This window comes from Sphaerodactylus townsendi, linkage group LG01 (genome assembly GCF_021028975.2).
Source record: "Sphaerodactylus townsendi isolate TG3544 linkage group LG01, MPM_Stown_v2.3, whole genome shotgun sequence".
In the NCBI taxonomy this organism is placed as follows: Eukaryota; Metazoa; Chordata; class Lepidosauria; order Squamata; family Sphaerodactylidae; genus Sphaerodactylus; species Sphaerodactylus townsendi.
This window is the reverse complement of record NC_059425.1, coordinates 6,190,694-6,214,206: the sequence shown is the minus strand read 5'-3', so window position 1 is coordinate 6,214,206 and position 23,513 is coordinate 6,190,694. Positions and strand designations below refer to the sequence as shown.

General features: G+C 48.5%; 4 protein-coding genes and 1 pseudogene across 6 annotated transcripts in view; all 5 read right to left on the bottom strand.

The window, feature by feature from the left end:
* The window catches only part of LOC125440145 (zinc finger protein 501-like), a 215,548-nt gene extending 196,458 nt beyond the window's left edge, over nucleotides 1–19,090 (bottom strand). The window contains exons 1-2 of one of the 3 annotated variants that reach the window (XM_048509792.1): nucleotides 7,411–8,405; nucleotides 5,542–5,668 (exon numbers count right to left, since the gene is read on the bottom strand). In XM_048509792.1, coding sequence (XP_048365749.1) covers nucleotides 5,542–5,668; nucleotides 7,411–7,425 — 142 coding nt within the window. In that variant the 5' untranslated portion in view covers nucleotides 7,426–8,405. Of the gene's footprint in view, nucleotides 1–5,541; nucleotides 5,669–7,410; nucleotides 8,406–8,561; nucleotides 8,717–19,050 lie in introns of those variants that run through there. The other 2 variants (XM_048509783.1, XM_048509802.1) reach the window with 2 other exon arrangements.
* The window catches only part of LOC125440166 (zinc finger protein 91-like), a 183,782-nt gene that overhangs the window by 37,550 nt on the left and 122,719 nt on the right, over nucleotides 1–23,513 (bottom strand). The window lies entirely within an intron of this gene.
* LOC125440106 (zinc finger protein 420-like) overlaps nucleotides 1–23,513 on the bottom strand; it is a 313,705-nt gene that overhangs the window by 216,280 nt on the left and 73,912 nt on the right.
* LOC125440115 (zinc finger protein 420-like) overlaps nucleotides 1–23,513 on the bottom strand; it is a 157,200-nt gene that overhangs the window by 101,317 nt on the left and 32,370 nt on the right. The gene's annotated exons all lie outside the window — the stretch shown is intronic.
* The window catches only part of LOC125440371, an 84,995-nt pseudogene continuing 72,958 nt past the window's right edge, over nucleotides 11,477–23,513 (bottom strand).

Genomic DNA, 23,513 nt, shown 5'->3' with positions numbered 1-23,513 from the left:
CAGCCCTTACTATGAGGAAGTTTTTCCTGATGTTTAGGTGGAATCTCTTTTCCTGCACCGTGAACCCATTACTCCTGGTCCTAGTTTCCGGAGCTGCAGAAAACAAGCTTCCTCTCTTCGACATAACTTCCCTTTAACAATTTAAACATGGCTGTCATGTCCCCCCTTAACCTTCGCTTCTCCCGACTAAAAATCCCCAGCTCCCTAAGTCTCTCTTCACAGGGCATGGATTCCAAACATTTAGCCATTTGGGTCACCCTTCCCTGGACACACTTTATTATTTTTCTTGCATTGTGGTGCCCAGAACTGGACACAGTATTCCAGGTGAGGTCTGACCAATGTAGACTGATAGAGTGGTACTATTCCCTGAGATCCAACCCGTAGTGTTGATCAAGGAAAGTATGGAAAGCTGTCAGTCTTTTATGCTTTGCCCTCACCTTTCAATGGGGCTCATAGAACAGGGCCTCCCTGATTAATTCCACCCTGTTGTGGGTCAGATCTTTTTGTGACCACCAAATGACAAACCCACGGGCCACAAGATCTGCTCTCCCCCATCTGACTCTTCGCAGAGCCTGATGACTGGCATTTTTCATAAGGAGGAAATATTTTCCCCAAAAATATCCTCTTTCAAAGCAGACGAGAACACTATTAAGTGGCTGATGATTGGCCCAGGGTGGAGGAGGTAATTATTTGTGGCACCTACTGGAAAGGTGTCATCAATCATACCACCCTCATCAATTCCTGCCTCTGATGTGGGATTCCCTCTTTTTTTCATGCCCTCCCCAGGAGGGAACCTGTCTCCTAATATGATGCCCTCTGTAATACATGAAGGGACCACCTAAAATGGGGAGTGGAAGATCTCCCAGAATTACAGCTGATCTCCAGAGGGCAGAGATGAGTTTCCCTGAAACGTTTGGATTTATACCCCGCTTTTCTCAGCCATAAGTAGTCTCAAAGTGGCTTGCAAGCTCCTTCCCTTCCTCTCCCCACAACAGGCACCTTGTGAGATAGGTGGGACTGAGAGAGTTCCAAGAGAACTGTGACTAGGCCAAGGTCACGCAGCGAGCTTCATGTGGAGGAGTGGAGAGTCAAATCCATTTCTCCAGATTACAGACCGCACGTGCTCAATGGCAGAAACGGCTGCTTTGAATGGTAGCATGCAAGGCATTATATCTCATGGAGATTTGTCCCCCTGCTGTCCTCAGGTGCCGTGCCTAAATCTCCAGGAATTCTCCACCTCAGAGTTAGCAACCCTCATTCCCACAGATTCATTCTGCTGAAATCGTGAAGAAGTGAATAGCCGTGAAGAACAGCATCGTGACGAATGGTCGTGAAGAACAGCGAACCATAATCTGGAGAACTGGGTTTGATTCCCCACTCCTCCTATGAGCAGCAGACTCTTTCCTGGTGAACTAAGTTTGTTTCCCCACTCCTACTGGGTGCCTGGGCCAGTTCTCAGAACTCTCTGCCCCACCTACCCCACAAGGTGTCTGCTGTGGGGAAAAGAAGGGGAGGAGTTTGTGAGCTGCTTTGAGATTCCTTATGGCTGAGAAAAGTGGGATATAAAATGAAATTCTTCAGATTCATTCTGTTCAAATCAGCTTTGTCCTTTTGCCCACGATGCTCAGGAAAAGTGCTGCTGTTTGTGGAATGGGCCTGCAGGTTCCGGCCTCCTGGACCTGGCTGAGGAGCAGAGCATCTATTTATGAATAACTTTTATGCTATCCATAACAGCATAAGCAAAACACACGCAGGGAAAATAACTTCAAAATTAAACATTCAATGAAAGATCTGTAACCGATAGGGAATAATCAGACATTATTCAAATAATTAAACAGGTGGGCTAGTTGGTGCATCAAGATTATCATCATGATTTTTTCCCTAATGATATTGTTTTTATTCCAAACAGCTTTTAACATCCATATTTCAGCAAACTTATTTTAGATTACCCTAGGAATATTTTAGTGAGTTTAAAATGGTATGATATTTTACTGAATGTTATTGTATTCAGTTTTATTGTTCTTGATTTTATTGCTATTGTATTATTGTATTGCATTTTGTAAGCCACCTTGAATATAGCTATAGAAAGGCAGGGTAAAAATACTTTAAATAAAGAAATAATGACGGATTAAAAAACAGAGGTATTGTAAGGCTGAACACACTCAAACGAAGTCGACTTTAAGAAAAAGAACGAACTTTATTGATTTATGTCGCCCTAGGTACGACATCAGTCCCTCAGTCCCAGTGTATATAGGGTGTGTGGGCGGTCCTTGGGATAGGCGGGAATCAGGATCAGGGAGAAATCGTGCACAGAGCTTTCGCGTCCCCGGCAGACCCCGCAGGTTTTTTGTGGACAGAAAAGCCAGGTCACCCACTTTATAATCCACATGCCGGAGCTTGCGCTCTGCGAAGCGCTTGTAGTCCGATTTGGCTTTAGTCAGAGATTCCAGGGCGGAGTTCCATGAGGCAGGGAAGAGATCCATTCCCCTAGTTCCGGCGGCCCTTCCGGCTCTGAAAAACTGGGAAGTGCCTGGAATCTCAGCTAACGAAGCCGATTTATATTTATTTTTAGTAATGGGTGGGAAAACAGTGAAATTACAACCAAATACATCCTGCACGTGCTATACTTTTCCACAGAAGCTAACAGGAAAGGATGCTCAGAGTCTACAGAGTCAGGCAGATGAAAGTTTGGAGGGAAAAATCTCCACAGGGCACTGGTGGGCAGAGGGCGTGTTGCAGAAATGCAGCTGTAAACTCAGTCATGGGCAAAGAAGCCAGCAGAGTTCCCTCCACAGCCACACCTCAGTCCAGGTGAGGCACGACTGGAGAAAAGCCCCTGCTCAGAGTACCCCACCTCCTCTTGACTAAGCATTCCCCTGTGTCGGGGGAACTGTATCTATGGCCCTTTCCGCACGGTCCAAATACAGCGCCCTGGGGATGGCAAAAACGCCGTCCCCAGGGAGCTGTTCGCAGCGGTGCGAAGCTGCCATTTTCCCACCTCGCTCCCTGAGCGAGGTTGTTGGAAAATGGCGGCTTCCAGCTGCTGCCGTGCGAACAGCAGCGGCTGGAAGGCGCCATCCCTCCCCCCTTTGCCTGATCGATCTACCTTCTCTGTGACCGTCCGGTGCATCGCCGAGGCCTGGGGACACGCCCCCCCGCCTTGCGACTCCAGAGCGGTCGTGCAGGGCAGGGGGGGCGTGTCCCCTGGTCTCGGCGACGCGCCGGATGGTTGCAGAGAAGGTAGGTCGATTGGACGACAGCACTCCGCGGCGCCGTCTTCCCGTGTGAACGGTCCCAGGGGGGTTGGGTCGGCATCATGTATGCGGACGCAACCCCCAGCGTGGCCGTGCGGAAACGGCCTAAGTGATTGATATGCACTCCTAACTGCTAACATAACTGCTTAAAATAAATTAAAATAAAACTGCTTATAAATCAATGCTGCTAAAAGATATATGTAAGCAGCCTGCTATGTTACCACTGTCATCTGAAGCGTTCTTTCCTTGATCTTTACTTTATGGCTTCACATGCTTTCCCTGACACCCAGGTCCTATGAGAACCAGAGTTGGATCAATTATCTTGTGGGGGTGGGACACCCCCCTTTCTCTTGCGGCACCTCAGCTCCAGCAACTAGTTTTTACAATTTCATAAGAAAGTGTGTTTGTGTGTGTGGGTGTTTGTGTGTGTGTGGAGGGGGGTTGCTATGGGATAAAGGGGATGGCAAAAGCCAGGTTTGTCAGAACTGGCTTTGCCAGGCTTTAGTGCTTCATCCATAAATGCTACTGATCAATACGATAGAGTCCATTTATTGACTTAGTAAGTCAATAAATGCAGCAGTGGCGTAGTGGTTAAGAGCAGGTGTACTCTAATCTGAAGGAACTGGGTTTGAGTCCCTGCTCTGCCGCTTGAGCTGTGGAGACTTATGTGGGGAATTCAGATCAGCCTGTGCACTCCCACACACGCCAGCTGGGTGACCTTGGGGTAGTCACAGCCCTCCTTTAGTGCATGGGCCTTTGCCCTTCCTCTGTTATTCTTTTGCAACATCTATTCTGGGTTGTCCGTCCAAATCAGTGGTTCTCAACCTTCTGAATGCCGCGACCCTTTAATACAGTTCCTCATGTTGTGGTGACCCCCAACCCTAACATTTATCCATTTTACAGATGGAGAACACTGATGCAGAGAGTCTTAGGCGACCCCTGTGACAGGGTTGTTTGACCCCAAAGGGGTCGTGACCCCCAGGTTGAGAACCATTGGCCCAAATGGAGTTGTGGGGGGGAGGGGGAGATACTTGGGAGGTCAAAGTTCTCCCTACTTTCAGGCAGCCAATTAAATTTGTTAAATCAACAACAATATAAAATGATTTCATAAAACAACCACTAAAAACCAATCTAAGACCTTATGCTTCCCACCAGTGGGTGTTGCCCCTTGCCTGGGCTCAGACTGCCCACAAATCTTTCTTGGAACACATCTGGTTTTTAGCATCACTGGAAAGCCAGGAGGGCAGGAGCCCCCCAGCCTCTTCTAGGAGGTTGTTGCAGAGGCAGGGGGTGGTCACAAAAAGGATTGAGTCCCGACTGTGGCAGAACATGTCTTGGACAAGGTGGGTACTGAGAACGGACCACGCTGGGAGAATGTTACATTAATCTAGCCTGGAGGTTCCTGAAGCAGGGATTGGTGGGACCAGATCAGGCACCTGCAAATTGGGAGCCGGCTTCTTAACTGCAGGTAGCGAGGAAAGAGCATTTGTTGCCATCATGGACATGAGTTTCTCCAACAGCAGCCCTGGATCCAGCAAGACTCCCAAGCTCTTAAGCATCGTTCACTGAAAGCTGAACCATTGAAAGCAATTCACTAAAGGCCACTGTTTGTGTGTCCAGTGCCATCGAGTCTCTTCTGACTTACAGTGAACCCTGTGAATGAATGACCTCCGAAATGCCTTAACAGCTTTGCCCAGGCCTTGCAAACCGAGGGTCAATCAGTCTCACGGTGGGTCTGCCATTAGAGACCCTTGAGGGAGGAAACACATGATACTGTGGGAACGTCCCATGAAACTGCCGTTCCCTGAGTCAGACCCTTGATCCGTTAAGTTCAGGTGGGTCTCCGGCAGCGGCTCAGGTGGAGAAAGATCTTTTATATCATTTCCTACCTCGGAGCAGCAGTAGTGCAGTGGTTAAGAGCAGGAGATGCGGAGGTTCATCTGAGGAATTCAGATTAGCCTGTGCACTCCCACACACGCCAGCTGGGTGACCTTGGGCTAGTCACAGCTCCACTGAGCTCTCTCAGTCCCACCTACCTCACAGGGTGTTTGTTGTGAGGGGGGAAGGGAAAGGAGTTTGTAAGCCACTTTGAGTCTCCTGACAGGAAAGAAAGGGGGGAATATAAATCCAACTCTTCTTCTTCTTAATGCTCAAGACCTAAATCCCCTGCACCTTTTATGAGGTCCTCCTAAGGTGGTCCAAGACAGGACTGCCAGGCAGGGGCTCACCCTCCGCAAGGTACCCCCAAAAGGCATCCCAAATCAGCCCAGGAGAAAAGGATCCTCACCCAGAGAAGACACATTCCAAAAGTTCTCCAGCATGACTTCCTTGTACAGCGCCCTTTGAGGGGGCCGAAGCAGGGTCCATTCCTTCTTGGTGAAATGCATGGCCACCTCTTCAAAGGACATCCCACCTTGCAAGGAGGAGGAGGAAAGATTTCTTTACATCAGTGGAAAGCTGATCTGTGGGAGGAAAGTCAAAAACAGAGACAGCCGGGTCTGAGGACCGAATGGACATTTAAATCTGCTCCTGATAGAAGGAACAATGGATTTGCTTATGTGATTTGTAAGTCAAACTATATTGCTGTAAGTATTTTCACTTATCAAGGAAGGGAAACAGGACATGATGGAGGTGTCCGTTCATAAGCTCTTTACTCCTGCCAGTGGTTAACAGCACCCCTGCAAGTTTGACCCCTGCACCACACCAACCAACACCTCTTGCCCTTCCTTCCTTTTATCCCTCTCAGGACATTCCCTCCCTCCTGGGAGGGAGCTCCAGCTTCCTAGTGGCCTTCAAGGCCCTCCTCCATGATTGCAGCCTGGCTGGGGCTGTGCTGGCCTGTCCCCACTCTCTAAGACAGCTGTGGGCTGCTGATTGCAGCTTGGCTAGGGCTTTGCTGCCTCCACCCTGTTCCCTGAAACTCCTGAGGCTCTTGCTGCTGAGGCTCTCCTGATATGTCTCTGCTGTTCCTTCTTGCTGCTGGTTTCCTGGAGGGCCCTGCACCTTGGGGAAAGTCCAGGGGGGTGCCAGTTGCGGGGGCTGCTGCAGGTCCCTGGGTGAGTATTTGTAACAAGGGGGGGGGTAGAACAGGCTGCCAGGTGCTGGGAGGCAGCCCCATCCCTGGAGATATTGTATAGGTCCATGTCTCCATTTTAGTTATGTGTTAATTTTAGGAGTTATGTATTTTACTGTTCTGTGTTTTGTAATGCTGTCTCAGGCACTGGTTAAGATTTCATAATATTGTATGTCATTTTATCTTATCTATCTGTTTATGCCCACGACTTTTGGTCACAGAATGACAAGGTTAGAAAAGATCACCAGGGCCATTTAGTCCACACACCACCACCCCCCTCCCCGCTTGCAGGAACTCACAAGTAAAGCACTCCTGACAGATGGCCATTCAGCCTCTTTTAAAAAACCTCCAAAGAAGGAAACTCCCCCTGTTCCCCCAAGGAGTGTATTCCACTGTCAAACAGCCCTTAACATCAGGAACTTCTTCCTAATGTTTAGGTGGAATCTCTTTTCTCAGAGTTTGCATCCGCTACTCTGTGTTCTAGTCCCCGGAGCAGCAGAAAACAAGCTTGTTCCCTCTTCAACATGACATCTCTTCAAATATTTCAGCATGGCTATGTCACCCACTAACCTTTTCTTCTCCAGCCTAAACACACCCAGCCCCCGAGCCTCTCCTCACAGGGCTTGTATTCTAGACCCTTTCAGCTGCCTTCCTCTGGACACGCTCCAGCTGATCAATATCCTTCCTGAATTGTGGTCTCAGGAGCTTATTAAGAGACAATTAATTAATAATGGAACAGCTGCACAAAGAGGAGGGGAGCAGAGCCCTGTGGGGACATTTGGCCCCCCACCCCCATCCCTCTTTGGGGGCATCCTGGAGCCAGAGGGGCTGTCTCACTGGCCTTGTGAGGAAGGGGCCACAGATGTCCATATGGTAACTGAGATGGGAAATTCATGGCTCTGTTTTGATCCATAGTTACTGCTTGGCCTTCTTTGGTCCTGCCAGTTTAGACAATGGAAGGAGGCGGGGGGAGGTTTCATCATGAACAGTCTTTAAATCTGGCAGCAGCAGAATCAAGGGCCATAGGAAGGAACCATCCCTGCCCTCTTGTGCATGCCTGAGCAGTAGCCCTCCCACTCTTACCTGAGCTGGCTGCATGGCGGCTCTGGCATCAAATATGTCTTTTCACTCTTGCCTGGGAGGGGGAGAAATGAAAGTGGGGGATTCCTTTTTTGAACTACAAACACGTTTCTTGGGCCAGTCCCTCGAATGACCACAATGGCTTCAGGGCACAGCTGAGGGGACCACCTTTGATCGAGGAAGGCTGCAGAGTGTTTGACCCATCATCTTTCTCCCACTGAGCCACTCTATTGGGGGGTGGGGGTGGTCCCACATTCATACACCCTCCTTCCAACCTCTGCACATCCACTCTGGGGCAAAGAGTTCCTGACCCTGCCTGAAGCCACCCCAGGGGTGGGTGGGTTTAAAGTGGCAGCCCCCTGAAGAGGCTCAGTTGCAGGCTCCAGCTTGGCAGGAAGGCAAGAGGTCAGAGGAGGGGCCCTGATGCTCCACAACCAGGTGGGGAAGGGGAGGGGAAAAGTACACAAGCCCCTCCCCAGAAGCAGCCCCTCTCGGGCAAACCCCCTGGGCAGAGGGGTCTGTGTTCCCTCAAACTCAAAAGTCCACAGTGGTGGTGGTGGTGGTGGGGGGTCCAGGTATGGCGAAAATCTGCTGGGGTGTCGGCTGACTCCCTCCCCCGCCCTGTTTCCCTTCCTGCTGTTGGAGTCAGAGATGCTTCCTCGACCTTCAGCCCAGCAGCGCCGGCCTTATCTGGGGGGCAACCCTGAAGCTCTGCCTGGCCCCTCTCTGGTGGGGAGGAGGAAGGGGGGGTCTGACTATTTCGGGGGCCCAGCGCCCCACAGCCCATCTTCCCCACTTTATCCTCCCCCACTTCTCGGGGTCCCTTGGTCAGCCCCCCCCCCCCGGCCACCCAATGGCTCACCCCTCCCTCCTCCTGAAAAGCGCCTCTGGGACCCCCGACCCCCCAGCTCCATCGAGCCACAAAGGGGCCAAGGGACCCTCCAGGTCTTGCCTTCCAACCCCCCACCCACATTCTGCACCCCCTCCCCCCCAGCCACCCAATGGCTCACCCCTCCCTCCTCCTGAAAAGCGCCTCTGGGACCCCCGACCCCCCAGCTCCATCGAGCCACAAAGGGGCCAAGGGACCGTCCCCTCTTGCCTTGCAACCTCCCCCCCACATTCTGCACCCCTTCCCCTCCCCTCCCCCAGCTCACCGGCTTCCCGCTGGCCATTCAAGCAGCATGCCAGGGGGATCAGAGGCTGCTTCCTGGAGAGGCAGGGGCTCCCCCACCCTCTCTCCGTGGCTTCTCTAGGACTGCGTCTCTCTAAGCCTCGGAGGGCATCTGCGGGGGGTGGGGGTGGGAGTCCAAGTCTGGGGGTCCCGAGGGACCAGCAGAAATGTCAATTTCTACGCATGCACGTTGTGTTATTCGTTTCCCCAGCTCTTCCAAATGTATTATATTATTATGCACTATGCGGGATAGAAATACATAATATTAGCTTTGTGCATAATATAATACATTTTATGCAGGAGCAGCAGTGGAATAGGAGGTTAAGAGCTCGTGTATCTAATCTGGAGGAACCGGGTTTGATTCCCAGCTCTGCCGCCTGAGCTGTGGAGGCTTATCTGGGGGATTCAGATTAGCTTGTGCACTCCCACACACGCCAGCTGGGTGACCTTGGGCTAGTCACAGCTTCTCGGAGCTCTCTCAGCCCCACCCACCTCACAGGGTGTTTGTTGTGAGGGGGGAAGGGCAAGGAGATTGTCAGCCCCTTTGAGTCTCCTGCAGGAGAGAAAGGGGGGATATAAATCCAAACTCTTCTTCTTCTAGCTTTGGGATGTTGTGGGGTTTCCGGGCTGTATGGCCGTGTTCTAGTAGCATTTTGTTGCAATATTTGTACAGCTGAGTTGGTGCAATAATGAGGCAGAGTCTTACTGCAATAAAGTTTACTAACTATAAAAGAAGGGTAAACTTGGGAGAAAAACAAGAAATATTTCTTCTAAGTAGCTAGCTCCTGCTTGGCTATTACATGGCTAACAAACTGCTAGAGAGCATGTGCAGAGAGCAACACAGAATATAAACCTATAGCCTACTTGCAGACTCGCATGTAGCCCATGCCAGGTCTGCTTGACCAATAGGGATCAATTACCTGGTCAGTGACTTCCAACCTCACTAACTAATTAGCATGCATCAATTAACTCCTTCCTTACTGGATTGCGTGACTGGCACTTGCCAAATCCCATCACATTTTCTCCTGATGTTTCGCCTGCTTTTGTGGCTGGCATCTTCAGAGGATCTGAATATTAGACTTCCCTGTTGCAGAGGTTTGGGGCAGGTGAGAGGCCAGGTGTTGCACCTAAAATTGCTGCAGAGCTTAATGTGTCCAAATGAAATGCCTCAACACGATCACGAACGGAATAATCTCCCAGATGACTGGAAGTTTAATGGAATTACTGGGATTCTCCTCCTTCTCCAGGGTCAGCCAAGGCTCAAAGGCCAGGCAAAAGGTCCTGCACTTTGTGCTATTTATTCTGCCTTCCCCCCCTGAAATGGGTTTATTTTCAAGCTCTTTTTTCTCTCTTGCATGGGGAGGGGGGAGGGAATTCACCAGTGCTTCACTTCCTTCTCCTGCCCTCTGTGCTGGGCTGGGGTTCCTCGGGTACAAGGAGTACCTTGTATGAATACTTATTTCCTTTTCTCTGTCCTGAACTTATTTCCTAATTGGGTGGTCCAAGTTCTAGCATATTATGGGAGAGGGGGAAAAAGCTCCCTCTGACCACTTTAACTGAGAAAGTCTCAAGCTTCCACCCTGGGGGGCACTTTTACCATCATTGAGGACATCCCCTCTAGTTAATGGCAGAGTGGCTAATGCGTCATGCACGTATCTGCTGATGACTGTGTTGCTGCTCTGCAGATCTTGTGGATCGATACACCTCTGTGGAATGCCATAGATGCTGCTGGAACCCTAGTTGAATGCATCCGCACCTGTTATAGATATAACCGCCCTGCCTCTCTGTGTTATCCACCTTAATAATGTCTGAGATGATGCTTCAGATCTCTTACTGGGGCCTCCACATGTAACAAAGACCTACTTTTTCTAAACTCTTTAGTTGTATCTAAATGAAAGAGAAGAGCTTGTTTCACATCCAAACTCTGCAATCTTCTTTCTGCCTCGGACTGTCGTATTGTCTGTTTGTATCAACATTCTCTTCCCTGAAAGTACATCTGTAAACCACTTTAGGGCCAATCTGATTGCTCTCAGCTGTAACAAATGTATAGGAAGACTTTTCTGCAAATTAGACCATCCACCTTGTATAGAAGAGTGTAAACAATGTGCCCTCCAACCACTCAGTGAGGCATCAGTAGTCAGTACAATGAGAGTTTGGAGAGAACCATGACTAGCCCAAAGTCACCCAGCAGGCTTCATGTGGAGGAGAAGAAGAGGAGTTTGGATGTATACCCTGCTTTTCTGAACAGTAAAGAGTCAGAAAGCAGCTCTTTCCTTTCCTATCGACACAACAGACACCTTGTGAGGTAGGTGAGAGGCTGGCAGAGTTCAGAGCATATTGTGACTGGCCCGAAGTGACCCAGCCTACTTCATGTGGAGGAGTGGGGAATCAAACTCAGTTCTACCATAGTAGAGTCTGCTGCTCTTAACAACTACACTACACTGGTTGAGTAGGAGGTCATGCCTCAACATGGTGGCTAGGAGGAGCTGAGAGACTTTGGAGAGAACTGTGACTAGCCCAAAGTCACCCAGCAGAATTCATGAGCAGGAGGGGGGAACAAATTGTTGGGATTTTTCAAGTTTCAAGAGGGTTAACTGTTTGTATGTAAACAAATTCCTGAAGTCACTGTTTATGACTTAGCTATTGGTCAGTCAGACAGCCATTGCTTACATGTTAGCGAGAACATACAATTGAAGTTATGTCAACTCTGTTTCTTTGTTTGAGCAGACACGACACCACCACTACCACGAGACAGCAGATAGGTACCAAGATGTAACCAATGTACAGTAATGTAGATATGTAACAGGAAAGAAAGGATTTATTATTTTATCTCCATGTAACCCTCCCTTGATAGTAAGTAAAGTTATATATAAAAAGCAACTAAGAATCTGTCTCTTCTGTTTTGCTCTGCTAATACAGACACACACACACACCCAGCACAAGTCCAGTTCACCAGATAAGAGTTTGCTGCTCATGTGGAAGGCTGGGGACTCAAACCCGGTTCTCCCCATTGGCGTCCACAGAAATATGGTAGCTCTGAAGGGGAATTAGACAGATTCATGCAGGAGAGGTCTATCTAAATGGAGCCTCTGCACTCAGAGAAAATCATCCTTTGAACAACAGTGCCAGAAGACAATCCTATGGAAAAGACTAAGCTGCTATGCCCTGCGTGAGACGGGATGAAGGACTAGGTTGACTCCCTCTGGTCTTATCCAGCAGGGCTCTTCTTATTTTTTATGATGTGAGCTTTGACTCTTGGAAGCCTATACCTGGGGATATTTAGTTGGCCTTTAATGTGTTACTAGACTCAGATTTTGTTCTCCAGCTTCAGCAGCAAAGCTCCCCACCTGAGACAAAGGTGACCCAGTGACTGAAACATCTTGCTGCATTAGCTGATGTGAATTGGCCAGGACAGTGGTGAGTACATCCTATTCTCCAGGCAAGACTTCTGTGTGAATTCTTTGATGGGAAGTTAGGTGTCCTCTGGAACTGAAGCTTTTTTAACAGTTGAGGCATTTATGTGGTTTCTCCCGTGTGAACTCTCTGATGTGCAGTAAGACCTGAGCTGTGACTGAAGGTTTTCCTACACTCCAGGCATTTGTATGGTTTCTCTCTTGTGTGGATTCCTTGATGGGAAGTAAGGTTTCCTCTCCGATTGAAGCTTTTTCCACAGACCAGGCATTTGTATGGTTTCTCCCCTGTGTGAATTCTCTGATGTGCAGGAAGACTTGAGCTGTCACTGAAGGTTTTTCCACACTCCAGGCATCGATATGGTTTCCCCCCTGTGTGAATTCTTTGATGGGCAGTTAGTTGTCCACTCTTACCGAATTCCTTTCCACACTCCAAGCATTTATATGGTTTCTCCCCTGTGTAAATTATCTAATGTACAGTAAGGCTTGTGCTGTGACAGTAGGACTTTCCACACTCTAGGCATTTGTACGGTTTCTCCCCTGTGTGAATACCTTGTTGGGAAATTAGGTGTCCACTCCTACTGAATCCCTTTCCACACTCCAGGCATTTGTACGGTTTCTCGCCTGTGTGAATTCTCTGATGTGAAGTAAGTCTTCTGCTACAACTGAAAGCCTCTCCACACTCCGGGCATTTGTATGGTTTTTCTCCTGTGTGAATTCTTTGATGGGAAGTAAGGTTTCCACTCTGAATAAAGTCTTTTCCACACTCCAGGCATTTATATGGTTTCTCCCCTGTGTGAATTCTCTGATGCGCAGTAAGACTTGAGCTGTGACTGAAGGTTTTCCCACACTCCAGGCATTTGTATGGTTTCTCTCTTGTGTGGATTCCTTGATGGGAAGTAAGGTTTCCTCTCCGATTGAAGCTTTTTCCACAGACCAGGCATTTGTATGGTTTCTCCCCTGTGTGAATTCTCTGATGTGCAGGAAGACTTGAGCTGTCACTGAAGCTTTTTCCACACTCCAGGCATCGGTACGGTTTCTCCCCTGTGTGAATTCTTTGATGGGTAGTTAGGTGTCCACTCTTACCGAATTCCTTTCCACACTCTGAGCATTTATATGGTTTCTCCCCTGTGTGAATTCTTTGATGTGCAGTAAGGCTTGCGCTGTAACAGAAGGACTTTCCACACTCCAGGCATTTGTATGGTTTCTCCCCTGTGTGAATAACTTGATGGGAAGTGAGGTATCCACTCTTACTGAATCCCTTTCCACACTCCAAGCATTTATATGGTTTCTCCCCTGTGTGAATTCTCTGATGTGAAGTAAGTCTTCTGCTGCAACTGAAAGCCTCTCCACACTCCGGGCATCTGTATGGGTTTTCTCCTGTGTGAATTCTTTGATGGGACGTGAGATATCCACTCTTACTGAATCCCTTTCCACACTCCAAGCATTTATATGGTTTCTCCTCTGTGTGAATTGTTTGATGGGAAGTAAGACTTGAACTGATACTGAAGGCCTTTCCACACTCCAGGCATTTATATGGTTTCTCCCCTGTGTGAATTCTTTGATGGGAAGTAAGACTTGTGGTGCAACTGAAGTTCTTTCCACACTCCAGGCATTTGTACGGTTTCTCCTCTGTGTGAATTGTTTGATGGGAAGTAAGACTTGTGCTGCAACTGAAGTTCTTTCCACACTCCAGGCATTTGTACGGTTTCTCCCCTGTGTGAATTCTTAGATGGGAAGTAAGGCTTCCACTCTGACTGAAGCTTTTTCCACATTCCAGGCATTTATATGGCTTCTCCCCTGTGTGAATTCTTTGATGGGAAGTAAGGCTTCCACTCTGACTGAAACTTTTTCCACATTCCAGGCATTTATATGGTTTCTCTCCTGTGTGAATTCTTTTATGTGCGGCAAGATTTCCACTCTCACTGAAGTGTTTGCCACACTCTGGACATTGATAAGGTTTCTCTCCTGTTTGAATTCGTTGATGAGAAATATAGTCAGTCTCCTGTGTATGGCTTGTTAAATAAGAAGTTATCTTTTTTTTCTCCACAAATCTCTCTGCACATTTCAAGGACGTAAGGATTTTCATTCGGTTATGTTCACTACAATGGACATTTTTATCTGATTTTTCAGAAAGCCTTTCCCCAGTTGTAGCATTTTCATTCCTATTGTATTTTTCGTGAATTTCATCAAATAGTGCTGTTTTATGCGAATGGTCAACCTGGAAAGGACCAGAATTACTTCTGTCTTTCATTGACTGTTTTCCTTCTTTCTTTTTCAGGGCACCAGAATACTCAGTGCTGTCTTTTCCATCGGAACGTGTCACTCCTTTTTCATTCACACAATGCTCTTTCATTCCATATGCTGGATCACACACTTCCCGTGTGGAAAGAGAAAAGAATTGCGGCATGAGCACTATGAAAAAGAACAGAGTTTGAGTGTTATAGACTAAACTAAATTAACTACTGTATAGCATGCAAGAATTCAAAGGTCAGGGGTCTGAAAACCATTTCCGGAGTCCTGGAGGGCAATCTGGACCTATGAAATACCACACAGTGTGGAGAATAGGATTTCATCAGGACAGTTACTGGCAGAGAGATCCTTCACTGACCTAAACAGTAAATCAAACCCCAGCCCCAAAATCAAACACCAGCCCCAAAAACAGGTTTGTGACTTTGTTGTTAGGCAATGATGAAGGTTGGCTCATTGCTTCATCTTCCCAGGTCAGTGAGGGATGACTGAATTGGGGCTCTACGAGAAAGGCAATGGAAATTTTCTCTCCGTGGTGTTTGACTCCCTGGCTGGAACATGAATAACCTGCCCTCCTATCCTCAAAAAAGCACCCTCAGAAGTTGTTTAAGTCACATCCTCTCCCCAACCTTTCAGTTCAATGAAGGAACAAGGGGTCCTCCAAAGACTCCACTATCTCTCTCCCTCACTTTCTTTTTTATTTCAGTTAAACCTGAGATGAAAGCAGGAATGGAGAATAATTACAGAAATGGAATGGGAAAATTAGAGGGTCTCAGTTACATTCAGATCAATCCTGGAAATAACATCATCATACCTTCCTTATAATCTCAGAAAAGTCCAGACTGCAGCATCTCTCAAAGGTCATATATTCCCCCAGAGTCTGTGCTATATCCTATTAGTTTAAGCATGGCCAGGTTCTTCCTTTTACTTGACAGGTGATTCTTCTGTCCCCCTCCCCCGCCAGTCAGGACTTCTGCTGTGCAACCCACCCACTGCTCACAACCATCTCTGCACGTTCCTTTGTTTAGTAAACCCGCTTCATTCATCTATGATACTGACAACAGACAGCTGGAGATGAATCCTGGCTAAGTTACTGAGAAAGCAAGGATTCCCTCTGCAAGATGTGCTATGTTGTCCTGTTGGGAAATCTCTTTGTGCCAAGGTGCTCAGAATCGCTGACAACTCTGTTGTGAACAGAGGGAAGAAGAAGGTAAAATGCACTAGTGTAAGGGCTCGCTGAAATTACTCTGGGTCTTCTCTGGGGGAAAATGCATGTTTTCCATGCACAAGGATCCCAGGATCATTGCCTGGCATCTCCATTTAAAGTGGTTTCAGGGGCCTGGGAAAGAGCCCTGCCAAAGAGCCACGGCCACTCAGGATGGACAGGGAATAAGTGATCTGACTTGGTATAAGGAAGCAGGCTGTTTTCACAGTTTCCAGATCTACAGCCACCATTTTCACATTCACATCTCATTCCATCTCTAAGGAAGAGAAGGTCAAACATTGACGATAATCCTCACAGTAACCCACCCACTCTTAAAAGGAAGCACAGGCAAAGTACAGTCCCAAGGGACATTTAGTAGTTACCTTCATCAAGAAACACCTCTCCATCCTTTTCAAGCTGGGATACGAGCTCAGGCTTAGCAATCAGAGGACTTTGTAATCGGGGGAGGGGGGGGCAACCAACCCCAAAATTATAACTCTCCTGAGTGCAAATAAATTCCTCAGTCCCAAGTGAGGCTGACAGCCCACCCAGAAATACACATTAGGCTGAATATTAGGAATGGGATGAGGGATAGGACAGAGACAAGAATTGTCCATCTGGCTCTAGCAGTTCTGTGGCTGCTGTGATGGATTCCAGAAGATGCTTGCGATTGGCTGGCAGCTAAAGAGTCAGTTTTTAGTCAGTGCTGTGAGAACTGAGAGGGAGTTCTGCAGCAGGGTGAGCTAAGGAGTCATGAGTGAGCTGAGGGACAGCTGTGTTAGGGAATTGCTCCGTTCTCTTGGCACAAAGCTAACTTCTGTGAGGGGACAAGTTCAGACAGACAAGAGTGGTCTGTTCTCAGTAATACAGCAGTGCTATGCCAAAGCTCACCAATCCCTACTTTTTATCTCTGAAGGAAATCTACTGAGGAACAATAAGCAGGAAAGGCTCATTAAGGACAGCCGCACATCACAGAGAAGGGAGGGGATTTTATTCTGTAGGGACACACAAGGGAGAAAATACTACTCATAAACCTTAGTGGGTTCAGACTGTCCTAGGTAGCATGCAGAAATCCTGCTAAAAACATCTGTTACCTCAGAGTAAAGGCATTCTCTCAGAAAAGAGAACAGTAAAGGAGAACTGTATTAGAAACTGAAAAGCTTTTAAAATATCTGATTAGTTTACGTAACTTGAAAGACTTAAGAAATAAAACAGTTTCAGAATGATGGAAAAAAACTGAATCTGTGGAATAAGTCATAAAAATCTTGTATCCAGTGCCTTTAAAACCAATTTAATTGCTTTATTGTTGTTGTTTTTGCTTTGCCAAATATCTTTCTGGTTTTTAAAGACATCTCATCTAGTTCATCTTTTTTAACTTCTAAAAAGCCTCCTGTGCCTGTTTGTTCTCTGGGAAGTGCCTGGAATCTGAGCTGAAGGAGCCCATTTATATTTATTTTAGTAAAGGGTGGGAAAACAGTGAAATTACAACCAAATACATTCTTCACGTGCTACACTTTTCTACAGAAGCTACCAGGAAGGGCTGCTCAGAGTCTAAAGAATGAGGCAGATGAAATGTTGGAGGGAAAAATCTCTGCAGTGCAGGAGCGGGCAGAGGGTGTGTTGCAGAAATGCAGCTGTAAAATCAGTCATGGGCATTGAAACCAGCAGAGTTCCCTCCACAGCCACACCTCAGTCCAGGTGAGGCACGACTGGAGAGAAGCCCCTGCTCAGACTACCCCACTTTCTCTTGACTGAGCATTCCCCTGTGTCTGGGGGATTTTAGCTATGTGATTGAGATGCATTGCTTAAAGCTATCAATCAATGCTGCTAAAAGATATATGCAACCAGCCTGCTATATGTTACCGTTGCCATCTGGAGCATTCTTTCCTTGATCTTTGCTTTATGGCTTCACATGCTCTGTAGATAACTAGGCATCCCCTGACATACTTGTCCCATGAGAAGCAGAGTTGCATCTGTTATCTCGTGGGGGCAGGAAGTGAGGTGGCTTTCTCTTACTATCTGCCAACGACCTTGGGGGGCCTCAGCTTCGGGAACTGTTTTTCACAATTTCGTGGGAAAGTGTGTGTGTGTGTGGGGGATTTGCAATGGGATAAAGGGGATGGCGAAAGCCAGGTTTGTCAGAATTGGCTTTGCCAGACATTGGTGCTTCAATGCCTCATCCATAAACGCTACTGATCAATACTAGCGTCCATTTATTGACTTAAGGTTTGAGACTTAACTCCCTGGAACCTTTTCTGATGTCATTTGGTCCGCCAGGCAGAGGTTCCCTCTCCGCAAAAGCATCCCAAACCAGAGGAAGGATCATGGAGGGTAGCAGAGATCTACTGTTGGGATCAGCCCAGAAGAAAAGGATCCTCACCTAGGCAAGACACATTCCAAAAGTTCTCCAGCATGACTTCCTTGTACAGGGTTCTTTGGGCGGGCCGCAGCAGGGCCCATTCCTCCTTCGTGAAATACACGGCCACTTCTTCAAAGGACACCCCACCCTGCAAGGAGGAGGAGGAAAGATTTCTTTACATCAGTGGAAAGCTGGTCTGTGGGCAGGATATCCAAAAGCAGAGAAATTGTGAATGGATTCCAGGGCAAATCTGCTCCTGATAGAAGGAACAATGGATTTGCTTATTTAATTCATAAGCCAAAATGTTGCAAAATGTCTGGCAATCGTGATCTTCCAAAATCTCATTAGAATCAGTTTTACTTGTTGACTGTGTAAAAAATTATACAGAAACTTCTTCCTAATGTTTAGGTGGAATCTCTTTTATCAAAGTTTGCATCCATTACTCTGAGTTCTAGTCTCTGGAGAACAGAAAACAAGCTTGCTCCCTCTTCAACATGACATCTCTTCCAATATTTCAGCATGTCTATCATGTCACCCCTTAACCTTTTCTTCTCCAGACTAAACATGCCTCTGCTCACAGGGCATGGTTTTTAGACCTTTGACCATTAATTATTGCCCTCCTCGGGACACGCTCCAACTGGTCAATATCCTTCCTGAATTGTGGTCACATGAGCTTAATATTCAGAGACAGTTAATTAATAGTGGAACAGTTGCACAAAGAGGAGGGGACCAGAGCCCTGTGGGGATATTTGGCCCCCCACCCCCATCCCTCTTCGGGGGCATCCTGGACCCAGAGGGGCTCTCTTTACTGGCAGGGGGCTAGCTGCCTTGTGAGGAAGGGGCCACAGATGTCCACATGGTAGCTGACATGGGAAATTCATGGCCCAGTTTTGTTTCAGAGTTCCTGCTTGGACTTATTCGCTCCTGACAGTTTAGATAGGGGAAGGGGTGTGTGATCGTGAACAGTCTTCAAATCCAGCAGCACCAGAACCAAGGGCAAGGAGCCCGATCCTCCAAGTCTTGGAACAGAAGGAACCATCCCTGCCCTCTTGTGAATGTCTGACCAGTACCCCCACCACACACCCCTTTACCTGAGCTGGCTGCATGGTGTCTCTCTTCCTTTTGCCAAGCGCAGGAGATGGTGGAGAAGGCATCAAATATGTCTTTTCACTCTTGCCTGGGAGGGGGAAAAATAAAAGGGGTGGGGGATTCCTTTTTTGGACTACAAAGACATTTCTTGGGCCAGTCCCTCGAATGACCATAATGGCTTCAGGGCGCAGCCGAGGGGACCACCTTCTGATTCTGGGAGTGAATCTAGAGCAGTGGTAGAATCCCAGTGGTTTCTCCAGGACGGTTAGGAGTCTGAGGTATCAGCTTCGTCAGCATGGCCACCAAATCGCTGGTAGGGGCTGATGTAGTTCCAGAAGTTCCTGAACATCTGGAGAGCTTCGCAGGTTCCCCACTCTGGTCCATAGGAGTGTCTGACCTATCCTCTTTTTCCCACTGAGCCACTATTTTTAGGGGTGGTCCCACATTCATACACCTTCCTTCCAACCTCTGCATATCCAGTCTGGGGCAAAGAGTTCCTGACCCTGCCTGAAGCCACCTTAGGGGGGGTTTAAAGTGGCAGCCCCCAGAAGAGGGACTGCAGCCTTCCAGATGCAGAATCCATAATTGGCAGGAAGCCAGAGATCAGCTCTGGGTCAGCATGGCCACCACCATGCTGGGGCTGACACCAGTTCCCACATCTATGGTTTCGGAGTTCCCTACCCCTCGGTCCAGAGTGTCTGACCTATCCTCTTTTTCCCACTGAGCCACTATTTTTAGGGGTGGTCCCACATTCATACACCTTCCTTCCAACCTCTGCATATCCAGTCTGGGGCAAAGAGTTCCTGACCCTGCCTGAAGCCACCTTAGGGGGGGTTTAAAGTGGCAGCCCCCAGAAGAGGCTCAGATGCAGACTCCAGCTTGGCAGGGAAGCCAGAGATCAGAGGAGGGGCACTGATGCTCCACAAACACGTGGGGAAGGGGAGGAAAAAAGGCACACAAGCCCCTCCCTCCCCAGAAGCAGCCCCTCTTGGGGACACCACCTGTGCAGACAGGTGCGTGGTCCATCAAAAACAAAAGGCCAGGGCAGGTGGGGGAGTCCATGTGTCGGGAAAATCTGCTGGGGTGTGGGCTGGCCGCCTGGCTCCTTAGGGGGTGGGTGGGCGTGGGATCCCCCAGCCTGGTTTCCTTTCCTGCTCTGGGCGCCAGAGACGCCTCCTCGCCCACCAGAGCCCGCCTCACCTGGGGGGCGACCCTGAAGCTCCGCCTGGCCCCTCGCTGGTTCCCCCCCCCCCCAGTTGGGATTTCCGGATGGAGGGACGGGGGGATGCCAGAAACGCCCCTTTGCTGAATGGCCGCTGCAGGCTCCGCGCCCCCCGCCCCATCAAGGACCCTGCCCCCAAGGGGGTGGGGCGGAAGAACCAGGAAGGGAGGGGGAATCTACCCACTAAATCATCCTCCACCCCCACCCCCCTCGGTCCCACCTCTCGGGGGGCTTTGGTCAGCCCCCCCCCCGCCCCACCCAAAATCCCCCCCGGCGCCCCTCCCTCCTTCCGAAAAGCGCCCCTGGGACCCCTCCAGCCCCGTCGAGCCCCTCCGGGCGCCGAGTTCGGATCCCGCCTTCAGCCCTCCACGTGACTCCTCCGCACAAAGGGGGCCCAGAGACCCCCTCCCCTCCAGGTCTTTCATTGCAAACCCCCCCCCCCGCATTCGCCCCCCCCCCCCCAGCTCACCGGGGTCCCGTCTGGCCTTCCAAGCGGCATGTGGGGGGGGGGGGAATCACAGGCTGCTTCCGGGAGTGGCAGGAAGTGGCTCCCCCACCCTCTCCGTGGCTTCTCTAGGACTGCGTCTCTCTCTCTCTTTAACCCTCGCAGGGCCGCTGCGGCGGGTGGGCGGGTCCGGGGTCACCTGGGAGACCCCCAGAAGTGTCACTTCCTATGCATACGTGTGAAAGTGTGCGTGTGGTGCAGGATTAGATCAGGCCTAGATGTTCAGGAATTAGCAATTTCCAGCTCAGGGAGCACTTGTCAGCCGCATGGCCAATTGGCCATGCTGGTAGGGGCTGATGGGAATTGTAGTTCCTGAACATCTGGAGAGCCGCAGGTTCCCTACCCCTGTGCTAGTCGCTTTCCCCACATATGTTGTATGTACTAATAATATTAACCCCCCCTCACTGTTGCAGAGGTTTCTAGGCGTGTGTGTGTGTGTGTGTTGTGTTAACAAACCCCAAACGCCCCCACCTACACAATCCATTCTGTTCATCGCCCACCGAAAGCCCCGGCAAACAAATCTTGCAACGTCTCCTGAAGAAGATCTGCAACAACAAAGGGACACTTTAGGCAGCTCCTTCTACACAACGGGAGCCACCACAGAAAAGGCCCGGGCTCTGATGGATGCCAGGCATACCCACCTCAAGTGCGGGAGGAACCAGCAGGGGATCTGAAAACAGCAAAGAGCAAAGCACAGACCTTTTATACAGTTCTTCGCCCAATCAGGGGGGAAAGGGGGCAGTCCCCATCCCCATAGTATAAAACAAGGAAGGGGGCAGTCCCTTGCCACATATTACAGAAACAATCTAAAACAAAGAGGAGGAAGAGAGGCTTTTGCTTTTGCTGATGGGATTAAGTCCCAAAGGAAAAGGCTACACTTTCTTGCCTGAGGCTGGTTCCTTGGGATTCTGTCAAAGGAACATAAGAACATAAGAAAGAGCCTTGCTGGATCAGACCAGAGTCCATCTAGTCCAGCTCTCTGCTACTCGCAGTGGCCCTTGGGAGCTCATATGCAGGTGAAAGCAAGGGCCTTCTGCCGCTGCCCCCTTCCTTGTTTGTATTATGGGGATGGGGACTGCCCTCTTTCCCCTCTGATTGGGTGAAGAACTGTATAAAAGGTCTGTGCTTCGCTCTGCCCAGCTGCTGCTGCTGTTCCCGAGCACCTGGTCTGCTCAGGCATTTGCCATCTGAGATCAAGGAGGATCAAGATTGGTAGCCATAAATCGACTTCTCCTCCATAAATCTGTCCAAGCCCCTTTTAAAGCTATCCAGGTGAGTGGCCATCACCACCTCCTGTGGCAGCATATTCCAAACACCAATCACACGCTATAGGCCAAGCGAGTGTTTCCTTTTATTAGTCCTAATTCTCCTCACTCTAGCATTTTCATAAATGAGAATGCCCTTTCCTCAAGGTTTGGACAGAGGACTATGTTTTGGGTTAAGAAAATAAAAACAAAATTAAAAAAGGGGGAAATGCGGTATAGAGTGTATGTCTCTTTAAGAGACTGGTATTTAAGGATGTGTAAGGAAGGGGAGTGCATGCATGTTAAAGAGTGTTTTTAGAGTTCTTGGCTGAGCTTGAATAAAGTTGGATTACAAAGCCTGAAGGATTTATTGTAAGACACAACATGAATCTGTGGGAATGAGGGTTGCTAACTGAAATTCCTGGAGATTCAGGCAGGGCAACTGAGAACAGCAGGGGTTGGGGAGGGGGGAAACCTCAATGAGATATAACGCCTTATACTCTACCGTTCAAAGCAGCCTCGCCTCCTGCCATTCAGCCAGTGTGCAGTCCAATCTGGAGAACTGAGTTTGACTCTCCACTCCTCCACAACTTTTTTTGCAAATGTTTTTATTGATTCCAATTTAAAATGGTGATACATAGACAAGACCATTCAATTACCAACGTACAATTGATAAAAGAAATCCAGAAATACTGAGAGGAAAAGACAGAGAACGAAGGAGGAAAGAGAAAGAATGCAAGAAGAAAAAGAAAAAAGAAAACATAAAGAGGAGATAGAAATAGGAGGGAAAAAAGGAAGAAGCGAAAGAAAACAAGAAAAGTGACTCCCCCAATCTAACAGAGGAGTTTTCAGTTTTTGTTCCCTAATTACTAAGGTTAGAATTAACAATCAAAATCCTAATTCTTCCTGCATAACTATTAACTCATATCTTATTGTTATTATTTTCCAGGTAGACTATGAAGTCTTTCCAAGTCTTCTGAAATTTCCAAAAGGGTAGGTCTTTAATTCTAGTAGACAACTCGTCAGTGTGGAAGTAGTCCGATACCCATTCCTCCGCACGAAGCCTGCTGGGTTACCTTGACCCCGTCATACTTCTCTTGGAACTCTCAGTCCCACCTACCTCACAAGGTGCCTGTTGTGGGGAGAGAAAAGGAAGGAGTTTGCAAGCCACTTTCAGACACCTTATGGTTGAGAAAAGCGGGGTATAAATCCAAATTGTTATGGGGAACTCATTTCTGCCATGTGGACATCAGCTGTAATTCCTAAAGATCTTCCACTCCCCATTTTAGGTGGTCCCTGCATGTATTACAGAGGGTATTATATTAGGAGACAGATTCACTCTTGGGGGGCAGGAGAGAAGAGGAAATCCTTCATCAAAGGCAGGAGTAGATGAGGGTGATATGATTGATGAGCTGAGGAGCCTTGGATTAAGTGGCAGCCATCCTAATATCTTCCTGTGAGGAGCATCTCTCAGTGCACGCTGAGCACCCTTCCCAAACCATGCTGTCCACCCCCACAGCTAGAATTAGGAGGCTGGACTAAGCACGCCCTCACTTCCCTGGGCTTTCTTTTGTGTCTGTAGTGCAAAGAAAGGTTTGTAAATGTAGAATGCACAGAATAACGATCTAAAATACCAGCCCCAACATTGATGC